Source organism: Microtus pennsylvanicus, chromosome 3 (assembly GCF_037038515.1).
Source record: "Microtus pennsylvanicus isolate mMicPen1 chromosome 3, mMicPen1.hap1, whole genome shotgun sequence".
NCBI lineage: Eukaryota > Metazoa > Chordata > Mammalia > Rodentia > Cricetidae > Microtus > Microtus pennsylvanicus.
In genome coordinates, this window is record NC_134581.1 from 97,559,900 (window position 1) to 97,579,669 (window position 19,770).

Below are 19,770 nucleotides of genomic sequence, written 5' to 3' on the forward strand. Positions count from 1 at the left end.
AATCCCTGGATCCCGAAATAAGAAGAATTCTACACTCTACTCCAGAAGAATTAGAGGAAATCGACTCAAAAGTGAATTATATGAAAATAATAGAGGACCTTAAACAGGAGGTGAAAAACTGCCATAAATAATTAGAGATTACAAACAAAAAGGTAGAGGAAATGAACATATCACTCAAAGATACCCAAGAAAACCAAGAGAAACAAGAGAAAGCAATCAAACAGGTAAGGGAAGCGGTTCAAGACTTGAAGAATGAAATGGAAGTTATGAAGAAAACACAAACCGAGGGAAGGATGGAGATGGAAAATCTGGGTAAATGAACAGGAACTACAGAGACAAGTACTACCAACAGATTACAAGAGGTAGAAGAAAGAATGTCAGACACTGAAAATACCATAGAGAAAATAAACACACTGATCAAAGAAAACAGCAAAACCAACAAATTCAAATCACAAAACATTCAGAAAATCTGGGACACAATAAAAAGACCAAACCTAAGAATAATAGGGGTAGAAGAAGGAGAAGAAGTACAGCTCAATGGTCCAGAAAATATATTTAATAAAATTATAGAAGAAAACCTTCCCAACCTAAAGAAAGATATTCCTTTGAAGGTTCAAGAAGCATACAGAACACTGAATAGACTGGACCAAAAAAAATCATCTCCTCGCCATATAATAATCAAAACACAAAACATACAGAATAAAGAAAGAATATTAAGAGCTGCAAAGGAAAAAGGTCAAGTTACTTATAAAGGTAAACCTATCAGACTTACACCTGACTTCTCTATGGAAACCATGAAAGACAGAAGGTCCTGGATAGATGTACTGCAGAAACTAAAAGACCATGGATGCAAGCCCAGACTACTATACCCAGGCAAGCTTTCGTTCACTATAAATGGAGAAAACAAAATTTTCCAGGATAAAAACAAATTTAAACAATACGTAGCCACAAATCCAGCCTTACAGAAAGTAAGAGAAGGAAAATCACAACCCAAGGAGTCCAACGATGCCCACAATAACTCAGACATTTAGAGACCCTTCACCAGCACAACTCGAAGAAGGGAAACACACAAACTCTACTACCAAAAAAAAAAAAAAGAAAAAATGACCGGAGTTAACAACCACTGGTCATTAATATCACTTAATATCAATGGACTCAACTCACCTATAAAGAGGCACAGGCTAAGAGATTGGATACGAAAACAGTATCCAGACGGTTTAAATGCAGAATTCTACCAGAACTTCCAAAAAGACCTAATACCCATACTCCTTTATGTATTTCACAATATAGAAACAGAAAAGTCATTGCCAAATTCCTTTTACGAAGCTACAGTTACTCTGATACCAAAACCACACAAAGACTCAACCAAGAAAGAGAATTACAGGCCAATCTCACTCATGAACATCGATGCAAAAATCCTCAATAAAATACTGGCAAACCAAATCCAAGAACACATTAGAAAAATTATCCATTATGATCAAGTAGGCTTCATCCCAGGGATGCAGGGCTGGTTCAACATATGCAAATCTATCAATGTAATCCATCATATAAATAAACTGAAAGAAAAAACCATATGGTCATTTTGTTAGATGCTGAAAAAGCATTTGACAAAATTCAACATCTCTTTATGATAAAGGTCTTAGAGAGATTAGGGATACAAGGGTGATACCTAACTATAATAAAAGCTATTTATAGCAAGCCGACAGCTAACATCAAATTAAATGGAGAGACACTCAAAGCCATCCCACTAAAATCAGGAACACGACAAGGCTGTCCACTCTCTCCATACCTCTTCAATATAGTGCTTGAAGTTCTAGCAATAGCAATAAGACAACATAAGGGGATCCAAGGGATTCGAATTGGAAAGGAAAAAGTTAAACTTTCATTATTTGCAGATGATATGATAGTGTACATAAGCAACCCCAAAAACTCCAGAAAAGAAATCCTACAGCTGATAAACACCTTTAGTAGCATGGCAGGATACAAGATCAATTCCAAAAAATCAGTTGCCCTCCTATACACAAAGGATAAGAAAGCAGAGAGGGAAATCAGAGAAGCATCACCTTTCACGATAGCCACAAATAGCATAAAATATCTTGGGGTAACTCTAACCAAGGAAGTGAAGGATCTATTTGACAAGAACTTTAAGTCTTTGAAGAAAGAAATTGAGGAGGATACCAGAAAATGGAAGGATCTCCCTTGCTCTTGGATTGGGAGGATCAACATAGTAAAAATGGCAATTCTACCAAAAGCAATCTATAGATTCAATGCAATCCCCATCAAAATTCTTCACAGACCTGGAGAAGATGATAATAAACTTTATATGGACAAAACAAAAAACCCAGGATAGCCAAAACAATCTTATACAATAAAGAAACTTCTAGAGGCATTATCATCCCTGACTTCAAACTGATGTGGGAGTGTCATATATCAATCTGTTGATTTCCTTGGTTAAGCAATAAAGAAACTGCTAGGCCCATTGGATAGGCCCACCCTTAGGTGGGTGGAGTAAACAGAACAGAATGCCGGGAGGAAGAGGAAGTGAGGTCAGACTCCACCGCTCTGCTCTCCGGAGCAGACGCCTCAGGAGAGACGCCATGCTACCTGCTCCAGGGAAGACGCACACCATGCCCCAGCTCCGACCCAGGATGGACTTAGGCTAGAATCTTTCCCGGTAAGACCGGCGCTACACAGATGATTAGAAATGGGCCAGAGCAGTGTTTAAAAGAATACAGTGTCTATGTAATTATTTCGGGGCATAAGCTAGCCGGGCAGGGCAGGCGGCTGGGGTTGGGGACGCAACCCTGCCGCTCCCTCCATATTACTACAGATGACGCCCAGACGTGTGGCTAACTAAACCTACTTAAAAAACCTGAGAAGGCTTAAAAATAAGGGAGAGAGAGTTTAACACAGATTTTTGCTGTTTGTTGGTGGCGTGCTGTAGAGAGATTTCCTGATTCGGCAACAGCAGCAGAAAAAACGCTGTGTCATTTCAAAGCATGGCTTCCTGGGGCTGTGCCGCCAGTGCAAACTCTGGCTTTATGTTTGTGTTCCCGCTTGGGATCGGAAGGAGAGTTCTCTGAGACTGTGACGATGACTCAGAGCTCCCCGCCTGCTCCTGGGAAGAAGGCAGAATCAGGCTTAGGCAGGCGGAAGAGCATGGCAGATTCCTGCCGCCATACAGAGACGTGTTTTCAGACTGCGCAGTGCTCTGCGTGTCAGATTTGGATGTTACTTGGATGAAAAGAATTTCTGTGCTGCACGCTCAGTCTCAGAATTAAAGTGCTGAGTGCCGCTCCTACCTGGTGATGGAGCTAGCACAAAATGGTACGTCCTCCATTTTGAAATTTTCCTGACTCAGCAGCAGGAACAAACCTGTGCCGTTTAAAAATGCCGGCTTTCTGGGCCATCCTGCCAGGGCAAACTCTGACTGTTTGAGGCAGGAGGGCCGGCTACCGAGAGAGGACTTGAGTGTTGTCTGTTGTAGCTCGCTGGCTGGCAGGGACCTTGAAATGCCTTCTGAATGGTTTAAAGTGTGTTAAAAATATATGCAAGCTGAAAGTTGAAGTTCTTAAAGCAAAAAACAAAAAAGGAAGAGAGTTGTTTTGTGTCCTAGTACACACCTTTAATCCCAACACTTGGGAGGCAGAGGGAGATAGACCTCTGTGACTTCAAGGTGTGGTAGCACACGCCTTTAATCCCAGTGCCTAGAAGGCAGAGACGAACAGATCTCTGTGAGTTCAAGGTGTAGTTGCAAACACCTTTAATCCCAATGCCTGGGAGGCAGAGACGGGCGGATCTCTGAGAGTTCAAAGACAGCCTGGTCAAAGATGTACGCTCAAAAAGCAAAAAGTTAACCTAGGAATGTCACAGCTTAGATTCTTAAGCGCCTAGTGATTTAAAGGCGCAAATCAAAAGTGCTCCTGGATAGTAAAAAATTGCAGATTCACAATAGGACAGATTCAGACCACTAAATGAGTCACACTGTTGGATGAATGTACGTAGGCTTGGGAGAGAGAAGAAAAAGAATATAGAGAATAAAGTTAATGGTTTAAAAAGAAAAAAGTAAAAGTAAAGTCTTTAAAGAGACAGAGTACAGATAGTTATAGATATAAATAAAAATAAGCCGCGTAAAGATGGAAAATTCACAGAGAGTCTGGATTATGTACATTGTGTTTTCTTTAAAATTTTTGACTGTGAAGGAGCTAAGTACAGAGAGACATTTCATTATATGGGCTGCCAAGTGGAACCAGAACGGATATCATGAGGGTATAATTTCAAAATTTGGATCTAAGGATATGATACTTTGGAAAAGAGATTCTGCTTTTGTTTTCACAGAGGATCAGACCTTGTGGATTGCATTTATCCCGATTTGGTATGATGGACCACGTCCTCCTGAAGGGTTGCTGTGAACATCTTCAGAAAATTGCTTTGCTCAACTGCCAACTGAGATGAAACTAGCACCCAGGTTATACCATGAAAGACCTAATTAACGACGCCCCCATTCAGCAGGAAGCAGTTTGGAGAGAAAAAACTGCGCCCATGTTCCCAAATATGGTTTATAAAACGTTCTTTTACATTTAAAGGGGGATATGATATAGACATGAATAATTTGCATTAGTATAGATTTTGCTTTATTGATAGAGATTTACGGTCAATTTTGTTATATGTATAAATGTTTCTGATGTAACTTTTACTTGATAACTGTTTTGTTATATGTAATTTTGCTATGTTAAAGTTAAAGCCTTTTTTTGTTTAAACAGAAAAAGGGGAAGTGATGTGGGAGTGTCATATATCAATCTGTTGATTTCCTTGGTTAAGCAATAAAGAAACTGCTAGGCCCATTGGATAGGCCCACCCTTAGGTGGGTGGAGTAAACAGAACAGAATGCCGGGAGGAAGAGGAAGTGAGGTCAGACTCCACCGCTCTGCTCTCCGGAGCAGACGCCTCAGGAGAGACGCCATGCTACCTGCTCCAGGGAAGACGCACACCATGCCCCAGCTCCGACCCAGGATGGACTTAGGCTAGAATCTTTCCCGGTAAGACCGGCGCTACACAGATGATTAGAAATGGGCCAGAGCAGTGTTTAAAAGAATACAGTGTCTATGTAATTATTTCGGGGCATAAGCTAGCCGGGCAGGGCAGGCGGCTGGGGTTGGGGACGCAACCCTGCCGCTGCCTCCTATTACTACATCAAACTCTATTACAGAGCTTCAGTATTGAAAACAGTTTGGTATTGGCATAAAAACAGAGAAGTTGATCAATGGAATAGAGTAGAAGACCCAGATTTTAACCCACAAACCTATGAACACCTCATTTTTGATAAAGGAGCTAAAAGTATTCAATGGAAGAAAGAAAGCATCTTCAACAAATGGTGCTGGCAGAACTGGTTGTCAACCTGTAGAAGAATGAAAATAGATCCATATCTATCACCATGCACAAAACTCAAGTCCAAATGGATCAAAGACCTCAATATCAGGCTGAACACACTGAACCTGATAGAAGAGAAAGTGGGAAGTACTCTACAACACATGGGCACAGGAGACCACTTCCTACGTATATCCCCAGCAGCACAGACATTAAGAACAACATTGAATAAATGGGACCTCCTGAAACTGAGAAGCTTCTGTAAAGCAAAGGACACTGTCACTAAGACAAAAAGGCAATCCACTGACTGGGAGAAGATCTTCACCAACCCTGCAACAGACAAAGGTCTGATCTCCAAAATATATAAAGAACTCAAGAAACTAGACTTTAAAATGCTAATTAACACAATTAAAAAATGGGGCACTGAACTGAACAGAGAATTCTCAACAGAAGAAATTCAAATGGCCAAAAGACACTTAAGGTCATGCTCAACCTCCTTGGCGATCAGGGAAATACAAATTAAAACTACTTTGAGATACCATCTTACACCAGTCAGAATGGCTAAAGTAAAAAACACCAATGATAGCCTTTGCTGGAGAGGTTGTGGAGGAAGGGGTACCCTCATCCATTGCTGGTGGGAATGCAAACTCGTGCAACCACTTTGGAAATCAGTGTGGCAATTTCTCAGGAAATTCGGGATCAACCTACCCCAAGATCCAGTAATACCACTCTTGGGAATATACCCAAGAGATGCCCTATCATATGTCAAAAGCATTTGTTCAACTATGTTCATAGCAGCATTATTTGTAATAGCCATAACCTGGAAACAACCTAGATGCCCTTTAATGGAAGAATGGATGAAGAAAGTGTGGAATATCTACACATTAGAGTACTACGCTGCGGTAAAAAACAATGACTTCTCAAATTTTGCATGCAAATGGATGGAAATAGAAAACACTATCCTGAGTGAGGTATCCCAGACCCAAAAAGATGAACATGGGATGTACTCACTCATAATTGGTTTCTAGCTATAAATAAAGGACACTGAGCATATAATTTGTGATCCTAGAGAAGCTAAATAAGGTGAACCCAAAGAAAAACATATAGTCATTCGCCGGGATATGGGAAGTAGACAGATTGCCAGGCAAAAACTGGGAACTTGTGGGGGAGGTGGCATGAGGCTAAGGGGAAATGGGGTGAGAAACGTGAGAAGGGGAGGATGGGGGGAGCTTGGGGGAATGGGATGGTTGTGATAAAGGAAGGGTGGATACGGGAGCAGAGAAATATATATCCTAATTAAGGGAGCCATCTTAGGGTTGGCAAGAGACTTGACTCTAGAGGGGCTCGCAGGTGTTCAGGGAGATGTCCCCAGCTAGTACCTTGGGCAACTGAGGAGAGGGAACCTGAAATGACCCTATCCTATAGCCATACTCATGAATATCTTGCATATCACCTTAGAACCTTCATCTGGCGATGGATCGAGATAGAGACAGAGACCCAAATTGGAGCACTGGACTGAGCTCAAGATCCAAATGAAGATCAAAAGAACATGAGCAAGAAAGTCAGGACCACGAGGGGTGCACCCACCCACTGTGACAGTGGAACTGATCTATTGGGAGCTCACCAAGGCCAGCAGGACTGGGACTGAATAAGCATGGGATAAAACCGGACTTTCTGAACATGGCGGACAATGAAAACTGATGAGAAGCCAAGGATAATGGCACTAGGTTTCGATCCTAATACATGAACTGGCTTTGTGGGAGCCTAGCCTGTTTGGATTCTCACCTTCCTGGACCTGGATAGAAGTGGGAGGACCTTGGACTTCCCGCAGGGCAGGGAATATGGACTGCTCTTCATTCTCGAGAGGGAGGGGAAATGGAGTGGGGGGAGGAGGAGGGGTGAGGGGAGTGGGGGAGGGGGCAATGTGTGGGAGGAGGGAGAGGGAAATGGGAAATGGGGAGGAGGCAGAAATTTTTTTTCTTTTCTTTTCAACAAGTAAAAATAAAATAAAATAAAATAAAATAAAAAGAATGGCTGACACTGGAGTGGTTCCAGCATGCACCAACTACACAGCCAGTTCCAGCCAGTTCCAGCCTGTTCCAGCCTGGTCTAAATGAGACCTTGTCTCCAAAAAAGCAAAACATACCAACAAAAGAGAGTGGCACCCTTACTGCCAGAGACGTCAGGCTTGGGAAGGGACTCAATTCAAAGGTACACAACTTGGGAGTGACTCATTTTCTGTTCCTAAGGGATGTACATTCTACTGCTTAGTTCATGCATCAAGAAAAACAAATCCCGCAGCCACCAGACTTCATCATTTCTACCTTCTGGCAAACTTTTTCCCCGTGTCTGGGACTGAATGCGGACTACAAGCATACCACCTACCTTCCTTCATGACAGGGTCTTCTTAGCCCAGTCTAGCCTTTGGTTCACAAAGCTGACCTGGAATTCCTGATCCTCTGGCCCCCACCTCCTTCTGCTTCAAATTGTAAAATGTTTTGTTCTCAACCAAAGGAAGTTAAAGTCTGTCAAAATGGTCTCCCACACTTTGTTGGAAGTCACCTTTTAAATGTGAGACACAGTTCAAGAGCTAAGAGGACAGGGTCACACAGCAGCAGGTGAGATCTTGTTTTCCACGTGTAAGACCCAGCCATGACAAGCTCAACAGAGGCCTGAGGCTCAGTAGTTGACCCAGCCATGACGAGCTCAACATAGGCCTGAGGCTCAGTAGTTGACCCAGCCATGACAAGCTCAACAGAGGCCTGAGGCTCAGTAGTTGACCCAGCCATGACGAGCTCAACAGAGGCCTGAGGCTCAGTAGTTGACCCAGCCATGACGAGCTCAACAGAGGCCTGAGGCTCAGTAGTTGACCCAGCCATGACGAGCTCAACAGAGGCCTGAGGCTCAGTAGTTTACCCTGAGGCAATACCTGCTTCCAAGAAAGACCGAAAACTGAGACCACCTAGGCACCAACCAAGAACAGACCATCCAAAGGAAATTCCTAATGTTCAAATCGTTGTAGATAGGATCACCTGTCAGCACACACCAGGACACCCCTAGACAAATGTCAGCCAATCAGATTGAACCTGTCACCCCACACTCTGCTAATGTAACTTTTCCGGGTTTTGCCTTTAAATAGTGCCCTCTAGAAGGGCGGGGGACCTCCTCACTGCTGAGATGACGAGGTTCCTGCCAGCTTGTAATGCCCACACAATAAACCTTGTTTTTGCATTTCAGTGAGTCGGTCTCCCTGGTGGTGTTTTGGGGTCCTCGCGTGCTGGGCATAACAAGCTAATCACACAAGGAAAAAAATGCCTCCTGACTCATCTTAGGTTCAAAACTGAGGTCATTCAAACAAGGACACCTTCACAGAAGAAAATCATGTCAAAAATAATAGTTTTACATGACGTGAGAGTCTTCACAAGAAAATGAAGACCAGAAGGACAATTCGACCTGTGAATTTTTAGCCCACATTGAATGTGGGTTGTCACAGAGAAGTGTGACAGGACAACTGGGTGTTAGCTGACTGTCACAGCTCCTGTTCAGCATGGCTCCCTGTTAGCATCCCTGTGAGCCTTCATTCAGAGAGGCTATTTCTCCACAGAGGGAGCCTACCTCTCACATGAGAGTCATACAAACCAAGGGGGGGGGAGAGGCAGCGGAATTGGGGCAGTCTGCTTCAACAACGTCCATCAGTGTGTGGGGTTGGAGGTAGTATACAAAGGAGGAGGAACCAGCCTATCAAAGCCAGAAGAGCCAGCTTTAGTAGCCGCAGCTGAAACATCCAGGAAAGGACTGCTTCTGTCCTGAACATGTACACACTAATTTTCTGGGGATTATCTGAACATCACAACGATTTGTATGGCCTTCATATTTGGTATCATAAGTAATCTACAAATTAGAAGGCACACAGAGGAAGCCTGGCATGGTGAACACACCTGCGATCCTAGCACGTGGACATTCGTCCAGAAGAGGATCACTATGAGCTTAAGACTACCCAGTCCACACTGAGATCTAGGTCAGCCTGGACTACAGTGTGACCACAGTCCTCGAAATATATAATACATACATACATATGTACATACATGCATAAAATAAAATAAGCAAGCATGCAGCCAGCAGATAGGATATGTGTAGGCTAGATACAACCATTACCCACTTATTCAACAGACTTGAGAATCTGCTGGTTTTGTATGTCCTATGAAGAGGTGGCAGGCTTTCCATGAATCTACCCCCTAAGCCCAAAGATAGCAAGGGCACCTACTTGATAAAGGTGATGACCTTGTGGAATTTGGGACTGTCCTTCATGTCAGAGGTCATAAGTTGATGAGCATACCAAGTCTACATTTAAGTCCCCATGTGTTTTCATTTCCAGCTCTCTTATGCAGAAAGAAGCCACGGGCACTCTCAACATGAGAGGCTGGGCAGACAAGTTCATAGCCCCACCCTCCTTTGGTTGGTACAGCAGGAACTATTACTAAGTTCAACATTTCACACCACTGAAAGTGGCAGGCACAGAGCTCTACCACCAAAGAAATCAGTTTTAATCAGCTTATAAGGCAAATTCTGTAGAAAAGGTGTTGTCTTGATTACTTTTCTATTGCCATGGAAACAGCATGACCAAGGAAACTTAAAAAATAAAGCATTTAACTGGGGAGTCATGATTTCAGAGGGAAAATCCATGAGCATCATGTTGGGGAGCGTGACACCAAACAGGCAGGCTTTGCACTGGAGCTGAGAGCTCACATCTGATCCACAAGCAAGAGGCAAAGAGAGCTAACTGGGAATGGTATGGGCTTTTGAAGTTTCCATCCACAAGAGACACACCTCCCACAAGGCCACACCCCCTGATCCTTCCCAAACAGTTCCACCAACTAAGTTTGTGGATGCCATTCAAGCCATCACAGATATTTAGAAAAAACACCAAAGACCATATAATAATACAATTAATGTGAATATCAAACATATCCACTGTTAAAAGTATACTTTTTAAATTATTTTAAGTATCTGAAATATAAAACTTTCACTAAAATACTTATTTAATTCGTAAGATTCAAACCACATAATATTCCATTGTAATATGACCAAAGGGTGTAAATTTACCACTTGAAATATCATACGCATGATTCAGAGCAAATTACCTTTTATGCCACCAAAGGGTCCATAAGTCATATTGCAGGCTGTCCTCTGAAGATGGTGCTCATACATTAACTTTATCTGATACTGGTTCCCATGGTCTACATTACCCAATGTTCCTATGGAGAAAAAAAATAAAGGGACAACTTTAAATCTGTTTATATTGTTTTATATTAATTTCTTCTCAGCCTCTCTATCAGCTTTAATTAAATTGTATTGAAATTTAAAATGACAAAGTTGTAAAAGATAAGAACAATTAGCACTCTGGTCACAGAGAAAGGCAGCACAGAAAAAACACTTAAATCTCAGCTAGATTACACCATTAAAGAAATAATACCGTGGGGAGCATTTTATTATATCTTTCTGTCAAACACACCTGAGTGAGGTATAATTATTAAATGACAACAAGGCCATTTAATTTCCGTTCTAAAACAAATGCAGCTCCATTCCTTCATCTATAGGCGATATAGCAGGAGAGTCAACAAATAACAACTTTGAAACATCTCATTCTCTTGTCCACACTATCAAAATACCCAACCCCTTGAAACATGGTGTCCTAATTTTTGAAACCAGGGGCTGAACCCAGGTCCTTGTGCAGACTCGGCAAGGGTCCTACCACTGAGTCATATTGCCAGCCCTTATCTTCAAATGTAATGGAGAAATCTTCCAAACTTCCATCAACGAGTGAGCTACAAGCCGCAGAGTCGAGATCTGGCAGAGTGTGAGGACTGAAAGCGGGGTTGGAAACTTGGACTTGGAAAGCAACTTTTCCATAAAGAAACAGCTCTCGAAATGCAAATGCTAAAGATGATGTTAAAGTAGTTTAAAGAAATAGCCAATCTGGTCATTTAGACCATCTAAGTCTTGTGGTCCGATAGAGCCATAAGCCCAGTACTCTGAGTGTCACAAACCACGGCAGCGGAGCTGCTGAAGGAGATCTTTCTCTCAGAGAAAAGGACATCCTAGGTGCGCAGTTACAAGTGAACAGCTGCTGCTTTGGGACTTTGCTGTTAGGGAGTTGGTTTCCATGCTCAGAAAAAAAATGCCAACAAACCCTGAAACTTTATAAAAATATTTTTTTCTACATTTTGGGCTAAAAATACCTTAATTATTCAAATAAATGAACTGAAGAAGTCCCCTCAAAATCACAGTATTGAAACCAAGGCCCCAGAGTCAGATGTCATACACCCTAGTTCCTGGCTATCTACCATTTTAGGAACTTTCAGGGAACCCAGTCCTCCCAGGAAAGGCCCACGGGTACCACGCTGCTGCCAGCAAGACACAACCTCAAGACCTGAAGCTGTGTGGAGAAGCTCTGAGTCCTAGTTAAGGTTTTTATTGCTGTAATAAGACACCAGGACCACGAACAACCTGGGGAATGAAGGGTGTGTTTCAGCTCCAGCTCCAGTGCTGAGGAACCTGAGACAGGAACTGAGCAGTCAAGGAGGAATACTGATTACTGGCTTCCTCCCCACGAGGTACAATCTTGGCCCCCTCTGGACCACAGCTTCTATAGGCTGAGCATAAAGAAACACTCCCCCAGGAAAGCTCACCTCAGTGATGGAGGTCTGTTCTTAATCACAGCTGAGTCTTCATCCCCAGCTGAGCAACTTCAATTGTCCCCAGAGAGCAGGGGCCTCACTTGAGTAGTTCTTAATAAAATACCAGTGGCCCCCATACAGTTTTTAAAGGGCCTCTCAAACTTCCCTCTGAGACTTCACAAGCCAGGCCCCTGCCACATGCATCCCTCACGTTCCTGTCCTCCAAGCTCCCACAGAACAAACTGAGCTCTGAGGACTCAATGACCTTTCCAGCACAAGGTCCCACAGTCCTCCACCATGGTCTAAAGTCAGTGCACTAGTGCTGTAGAGACACCATGGCCAAGGCAACTCTTAGAAAAGAAAACGTTTAATTGGAGGCTTGCTAATAGTTTCACTAATTGAGAAAAGGCCTTCCAGCTGGTCCTCAGCTGGCTCCTTCTCTGATGACTCTATGTGAAGTTGACACAAAATCATTGAGTACTGGTCTCTCTCTCTCCTGCGCCAAGAAGAGGACTCTTAACTCTCGCAATGGAGAAGGGCTAGACAGAATCTGCATAGCAAAGTTTCTTTTAATTTTAAGTTGTTTTCATTTGTTGGGGGTGGGGGAGTATGCCAAACATGTGCCCACTGAAAGGTACATTTTTGTGCTGCGATCCGCCTAGCCACTGGCTTGCTGTACTTTTCTGTTGGGACTAATGAGTCCTAGCCTTCAGCTGGATGTTGGGATTAATGAGTCCTGGCCTTTAGCTGCTCTTCCCTCCTAGAACCTTCTAATTAAAGTTACTAGAAGCTGTGCCTAGTTAGAGGATCAGAGGATGGAATTGTCACCTGTTGGCCATTGACTGCAGTGTATTTAAGCCTCCATGGTGCTAATAAAGAAGGGCTTTTGATTAAAAGGTCTGCATGTCCATCTGTCTCTGCATCTGTCTGTATTCTCAACCTCCAGCCCCTTACCCGAAGCTCGCGAACTGGGGTCTAGCACATAGAGCACAGACCAGGGCCGCGGTGAGCGGCACTTTTCCAAATAAACTTTCCCTTTAACTTTGTGCTTCAGAACTGAACCCTGAATGGTAGGGTCTCAGGCCTACAGGAAATGAAGAGTCTACATCAACAGTTACGTGACCGTCTTTGGGGGCAGACCTACTGGCTACTCCCATGTGTACATCCAGTGCACATGTTAAGGAACTTCTTTTTCACCAGGCATGGTAATGCACACCTTTAATGCCAGCAGAGGCAGGCAGAGGCAGGCAGATCTCTGAGTTCAAGGTCAGCCTGGTCTACCGAGTGAGGTCCAGGACAACCAGGGCCCAAAGGCAGGCCCAAAGGCAGGCCCAAAGGCAGGCACAAAGGCAGGCACAAACTTAAGAATTCACATTAGGAAACAAGACTCAGAGACCTTTATCAAAAGCCAGCAATTCCACTTTTTGCCCTTCGCCATCAATCAGTTCAGTCTCAAGCAGAAGCTGGAAACATCCTTGGTTCTATCCAAAGACCTGTCCTGGCCAGAGACCAGAAATACCAAAAATGTTGAGGGTACTGGTCCATGTTCTTTCTGGTGTCTTGTTTTTATCTTTTTCTCCTCTTACATAGTAAACTACATGAGCGCAGCTAAGCTACCTAGAAACTATTTGTGAGGACATCCAAAGCTCTAGTCCAAAACAGCCGGATGGAGGACACGACCACCTCGCAGGTGGGACAACTGGGCCAGCCTGCTCATCCTTCCAAGCCAGGAAAGTCTATACACCCTGAAGTGCCTGGTGTCCAGGACGCAGCCTGCTTCCCTTTTCTTAAGGCTTCTCCTACAGCACAGCTTCCTTCTAAAACTCACAGCACTAACTGAAATTCACTCTTCAGTTCTTAAAGCCAAGGGACCCTGAATCCACAGTGGCTCTGGTGGCTGTTGACTGACCAGGATCCTAGAGCCACTGAGCCCCAGACACACACAGTTATTGCTCTATCACTCAAGGACACTATTGTGCCTAATGTCCCCACTTTCTTCTCCCAGATACTGAAATGACGTTAGAGCTTACATTCAGTCAGAACTCCAATACTCTGATGGATTTCTAAATCCAAGGGAACACCACTCAATATACACGCAGCTGGTAGTGGTGGGCGTGCCTTTAATCTCAGCACGAGGGAGGCAGAAACAAGAGAATCTCTGAGTTCAAGGTCAACTTAGTTCACTTAGTGAGTTTCAAGACAGCCAGGGCTTCTAGTGAAACTCTATCTTAATAAATAGATAAATATTTTTAAAATAAAAATAAATTGTAAAGAAACAGTACAACTTTTCTTTAGAGAATAAAGACAACTTATTTTCCTCAGATAACTCCTTTGGAATAAAGATAGCATTTAAGAATCTAATTTTTTGCACTTTTTTTTCTTTTAGAAAAGTATCAATAACATAAATATTAAAATTATTTGCATTCAAAAAACATAAGGTTCTGCCCTTAGATATACAGGCTTAATATACTAATTAAATATTATGAAAGTCTACATAATACATTCTCTATTTTAAAATATCTCCAAAAATTCTCCAAGGATACCAAAGGTAAAAGAAAGAATAGCTCTTCTAATAAGTTTTCAATGCGATTTTAGAAAAGCAATGTAGAGATGCTTAAGTAACCTGGAATCGTTACACAATAAATAAATGTTCCCTAATTAGATTATATGAGCCCAGGAAAATAGAGGATGACATGTTTTTCCCTTCCAATGGCAATCATCAAAACTCTAGAAATTAATCAGATACCTATAAATGTTTGTTGTGACATGCATAATTTTTGGAAAAGAATATAATCACTGTAGGCTCAAGCATCCGTAGCTGGAAAGGCTCATGGCTCAATGGTTAAGCGCACAGCACTTGCTGCTCCTCCAGAGGACTTGAGTTAGGTTCCCAGAACCCACATGGGGCAGCTCACAACCACATATAACTCCAGCTCCAGGGGCTCTGATGCCTCCTCCTGGACTCCGAGGGCATCTTCACTCAGACATGCACACACTCAAACACAGGTACACATACACATTTTTTTAAGATTTATTATATTTTTAATTAAGTTCAAACAATCTCAGCTCAGAAACTAAAGCCCATCAGAAAAGAATCTAAGCCAGATGTGGTGGCACACATCTGTAATCACAGAGCCCAGGAAGCTTAGACAGAAAAACGCAAGTTCAAGACAACCCTGGGCTACATTACTCAGAAGAGGGAAAGTGGGGGAAGGGAAACAGAAAGACTAGAGGGGCCTTGTGTTGCTCTTTGTTACCCATACATTTAAAGATACAGCACCCAATATAGAGAAGTCTGCCCAGTAACCTTAACTCTGTGGGGCTATCTGTTACACCCAAGAAAATGACTTCAAAGAATGAACTTCAAATCTGTTTCAGAAGCATAGTCTAATGAAACCGTACCAAAGTCTTGGGTTCAACTCCAAACAAAATAAAACAAAAATCAAAGGCGATGGGGAAAGGGAAAGAGCAGGGGGAAGAGGACGTCAGAGCCGGCCCACTTTCACTGCTGCACCATCGCTGTGCTTCCCCGTGACTGTGAGAGCTGGCGAAAGGTCTGCCTGCAACCTCAACAAATGTCACCAAAAGAACAAAAACAGTAATTCCCCAGGCTCACGAATTGCAGTAAAGCCACAAAAAGTACAAACTGTCGGCCTGTGAATACTACAAAAACTACAGAAACAAGAGGCAGGGAGTAAGGTGAGCATAGGAAAATGTGGTTTAGACAATTCCTGGTCTCCAGGGAATATAAATTTTTTTAACAAAGCACAAAAATAAAATAGCAACGACACCGCCACTCCCTTAGCAAATCACAAGCTCAAAGGACATCAACTTTCCACAACTGTGACCAAGCAAGTTTCTTAACTGAGCTTCTGAATAGACAGTCACCCCTACTCCGCGCTCTATCCCAGTGCTATTTTATAAGCCGCTGTCTTGCCAGCCATAAATGGGCCAAGGAAGCCTCAGAGCCTAACTAACTTACAGTTTCTAAAACACCTTCTTCTGCTTTTAGAGCCCCCACAGGGCCCAGTATGGAGGTAACTAATTAAGTAGGGTTCAGTTGTCTTCCATGGCCTGTGAAAACTAGATAATAAAGATCTCATCCAGTTAATACACTTATCAAAACCAAACAAAATCAAGCCAGGGACAATGTCACGTCTGTGGCCCCGGTGCTCGGAAGGAGGGAACCGGAGGCCCACTCACCTTCCGGGCCGACTGGAACACAGCATGAGTTACAAGCCAGCCTGAGCACAAGGACAATCCTGCCGCACAACTAGTCAGCACGGAGAGAATGTGACTATGCAGTGTTCAGCCCTAAACGGGACGTTTGTATCGTATCCCTCCCTATAACCCGGGGCTCAGGAGACATCACCGGTGAGCGGCAGATACACTGTGAGAACCACAAGCTAGGTAGAGGATGCTATGAAATACAGTCTTCTGAACCATGGCACTGTATACACAATCGTCCAGCAGCTGAGGATGCAGCACAGACCTGACAAGACAAAGTCAATCAGCACTCAAACACAGAAGGGGGGTTCACAAGGTCCGGCTAGAGGCTGAGGAGCTATGGGCAGCTGATGTCCACTGGGAATGGGTTCTGTTCAGAGATCTATAAATACTGTAACTATGTGGGAAATTACCAAAGAACATTTTTTTTTAATTTTTCTATCTATTAATTTTTATTTTATATTAGGGGTGATTGCCTGCATGTATGCCTGTGACCACATGGAAGCCAGAAGACAGCATCAGACTCCCTGAGACCGGAGTTACAGTTACAAGCCGTGATGTGGGTACTGGAATAAAGCCCAGGTCCTCTAGAAGAGAAGTTGTGTTCTTAGCCCCTAAGCCATCTCTGCAGCCCCAAGAATGAATTATTTTAGATCCTGTCTCCAAAAAAAGAAAAAACAAAAAACAAAAAGAGAACTAATCCATAAAACAGATTAACCTACATCAACCTTTTTATTTCTGTATTCTGGAATATTAGATACATGCCCTTTCACTAGAAATAGCAACCTTTTCTTCAGAGAGGAAGCCTCTCTGTGTCACTCTCAACGCCTTAGCTTCAGCATGGTGGGATTGTAGGTGAGCACCACCGTGGCCACCTAGCAGCGGTGGCATGCACTCTGCCAGCCCTCTGAAGAGGGGGTGGTGTGGTGAGGAGGAAAACTGAAGCCCTGCCACAGGACAGGGGGCCACAGCTGTGCTCACAGCACCTGGACACACAAACAGGAGGATGAGTCAGCAAAGGCCACGCTGGGCTACACAGTGAGTCTGGGCTAACCTGTGCTACTAATGAGTCCCTTTCTCAAAATCAATTAATCAACATAGATGAGTAACTACTTAAAGGCATCCACCAATTTCTAGTTTTTTCTACCATATACCACACCTCTTGTTATGAAGGTTGCCTTTAAAGGTCAACAGATTTTTGCCCCTAAAAGAACCTTGTCTTCAGGTTTCCATTGTTCTCCGGAGACACCATGACCACAGTAACTCTTATAAAGGAAAACATTTAACTGAATGGCTTATTACAGTTCAGAGATTCAGTCCATTATCATCATGGTGGAACACGGCAACAAGCAGGCACACATGGTACTAGAGAAGGAGCTGAGAGTCCTATATCTTGCTCCAGAGGCAACAGGAAGTGGTCTGAGACACTAGGAGTGACTTTAGCATATAAGAGACCTCAAAGCCCGCCTCCACAGTGACACACTCCCTCCAACAAGACCATACCTACTCTAACAAAGCCACACTTCCTAGCAGTGCCACTCCCTATGAGCTTATGGGGACCAATTACATTCAAATTACCACGATCCTCAATTTTAATAAGGGCCAAAATGTTGAAATTAAAGCACAACAGAATATGTATTAAACTTGTACCCACAGGACCACATCAGGGAATAGAACCCAATTAACCTCAAATCAAGTGTTCTGAGATCTGGTGGAATGAAGACAACAAGAAGCCAAGAAACTGGAACTAAAATGAGAAAACGCCTGAGGTTTACCAAGAAAAGGACATTTCAAACATTCTGGCTCAACAGTCAGTGCGGCCACTGCTGAGCACGGCTTCAGTTTCAGGCTCCGCAGGAGCCCGAACCACTGCAGCTGGTCACAGGCTGTTCCAGACACAACTCCTCACAACATGGAGATTGTAAGAAACCCTCTATAAAAATAAGAATACCAGGGCTCGTGGGTCAAGAAAATGAACATGAAACACTCATGAGTGGTAGGGAAGGCTAACAGAGATGAGAAACTCCTCAGGAGCACTCATGAGTGGTAGGGAAGGCTAACAGGGACGAGGAACTCCTCAGGAACACTCATGAGTGGTAGGGAAGGCTAACAGGAACGAGAAACTCCTCAGGAACACTCATGAGTGGTAGGGAAGGCTAACAGGGATGAGAAACTCCTCAGGAACACTCATGGGTGGTAGGGAAGGCTAACAGAGATGAGAAACTCCTCGCGAGCACTCATGGGTGGTAGGGAAGGCTAACAGAGATGAGAAACTCCTCAGGAACACTCATGAGTGGTAGGGAAGGCTAACAGGGATGAGAAACTCCTCGCGAGCACTCATGGGTGGTAGGGAAGGCTAACAGAGATGAGAAACTCCTCAGGAACACTCATGAGTGGTAGGGAAGGCTAACAGGGATGAGAAACTCCTCAGGAACACTCATGGGTGGTAGGGAAGGCTAAAAGAGATGAGAAACTCCTCAGGAACACTCATGGGTGGTAGGGAAGGCTAACAGGGACGAGAAACTCCTCACGAGCACTCATGAGTGGTAGGGAAGGCTAACAGGGACGAGAAACTCCTCAGAAACACTCATGAGTGGTAGGGAAGGCTAACAGGGACAAGAAACTCCTCAGGAACACTCATGAGTGGTAGGGAAGGCTAACAGGGACAAGAAACTCCTCAGGAACACTCATGGGTGGTAGGGAAGGCTAACAGAGATGAGAAACTCCTCACGAGCACTCATGAGTGGTAGGGAAGGCTAACAGGGACGAGAAATTCCTCAGAAACACTCATGAGTGGTAGGGAAGGCTAACAGGGACGAGAAACTCCTCAGGAACACTCATGGGTGGTAGGGAAGGCTAACAGAGATGAGAAACTCCTCAGGAACACTCATGAGTGGTAGGGAAGGCTAACAGGGACAAGAAACTCCTTACGAACACTCTGTATTCGCTCCCAAATCATCTCCACTCTGTTCTCCAGAGCAGTCTGTGACAAACTCCACATGAGAAGGAAATTCTCTTACCTGAAACAGAGTAGACACAGAGCTTTCTAGCATGCAGCACGGCCAGATGGAGCATTTCAGTGCCTCTGCAAAACGGGAAAGTTTCAAAAGCTAGTAAATATTAGTTTCAGATATAACCTAAAAGTTACAAATTATTTTCAAACAGACCTCGTAACTGCAGCTATAAGTTAATAAAGCAATTCCTGCTCACAATCCTAACTGAAAAATAATCATATCAGCAGGTTCCTGCCTCTAATTCAAGCTACACAGAAAGCTGAGTTGGGGGAGCTGAAGTTCCAAGCCAGCCAGGTCTACAGAGGGGAACAGAGAAAGGGTAAGAAGAGGAGAGGGCCAGGCATGGTGGACACAGCTTTAATTACAGCACTCACGGCAGAGGCAGGCAGACCTGAGTTCCAGGCCAACCTGGTCTACAGAGCGAGTTCAAGGTCTACAGTAGCAAGACCCTGGCTCAAAAACAAAGAGTGAAAAGGAAAGGGGAT

The 19,770-nt window shown here is 43.7% G+C and overlaps 1 protein-coding gene across 4 annotated transcripts in view; it reads right to left on the minus strand.

Moving 5' to 3' along the window:
• The window catches only part of Bbs9 (Bardet-Biedl syndrome 9), a 440,450-nt gene that overhangs the window by 383,533 nt on the left and 37,147 nt on the right, over window positions 1-19,770 (minus strand). For all 4 annotated transcript variants that reach the window (XM_075966515.1, XM_075966512.1, XM_075966513.1 and 1 more), the window contains exons 4-5: window positions 19,292-19,356; window positions 10,509-10,622 (exon numbers count right to left, since the gene is read on the minus strand). In XM_075966515.1, the coding sequence (XP_075822630.1) occupies window positions 10,509-10,622; window positions 19,292-19,356 (179 nt within the window). The remainder of the gene's footprint in view (window positions 1-10,508; window positions 10,623-19,291; window positions 19,357-19,770) is intronic.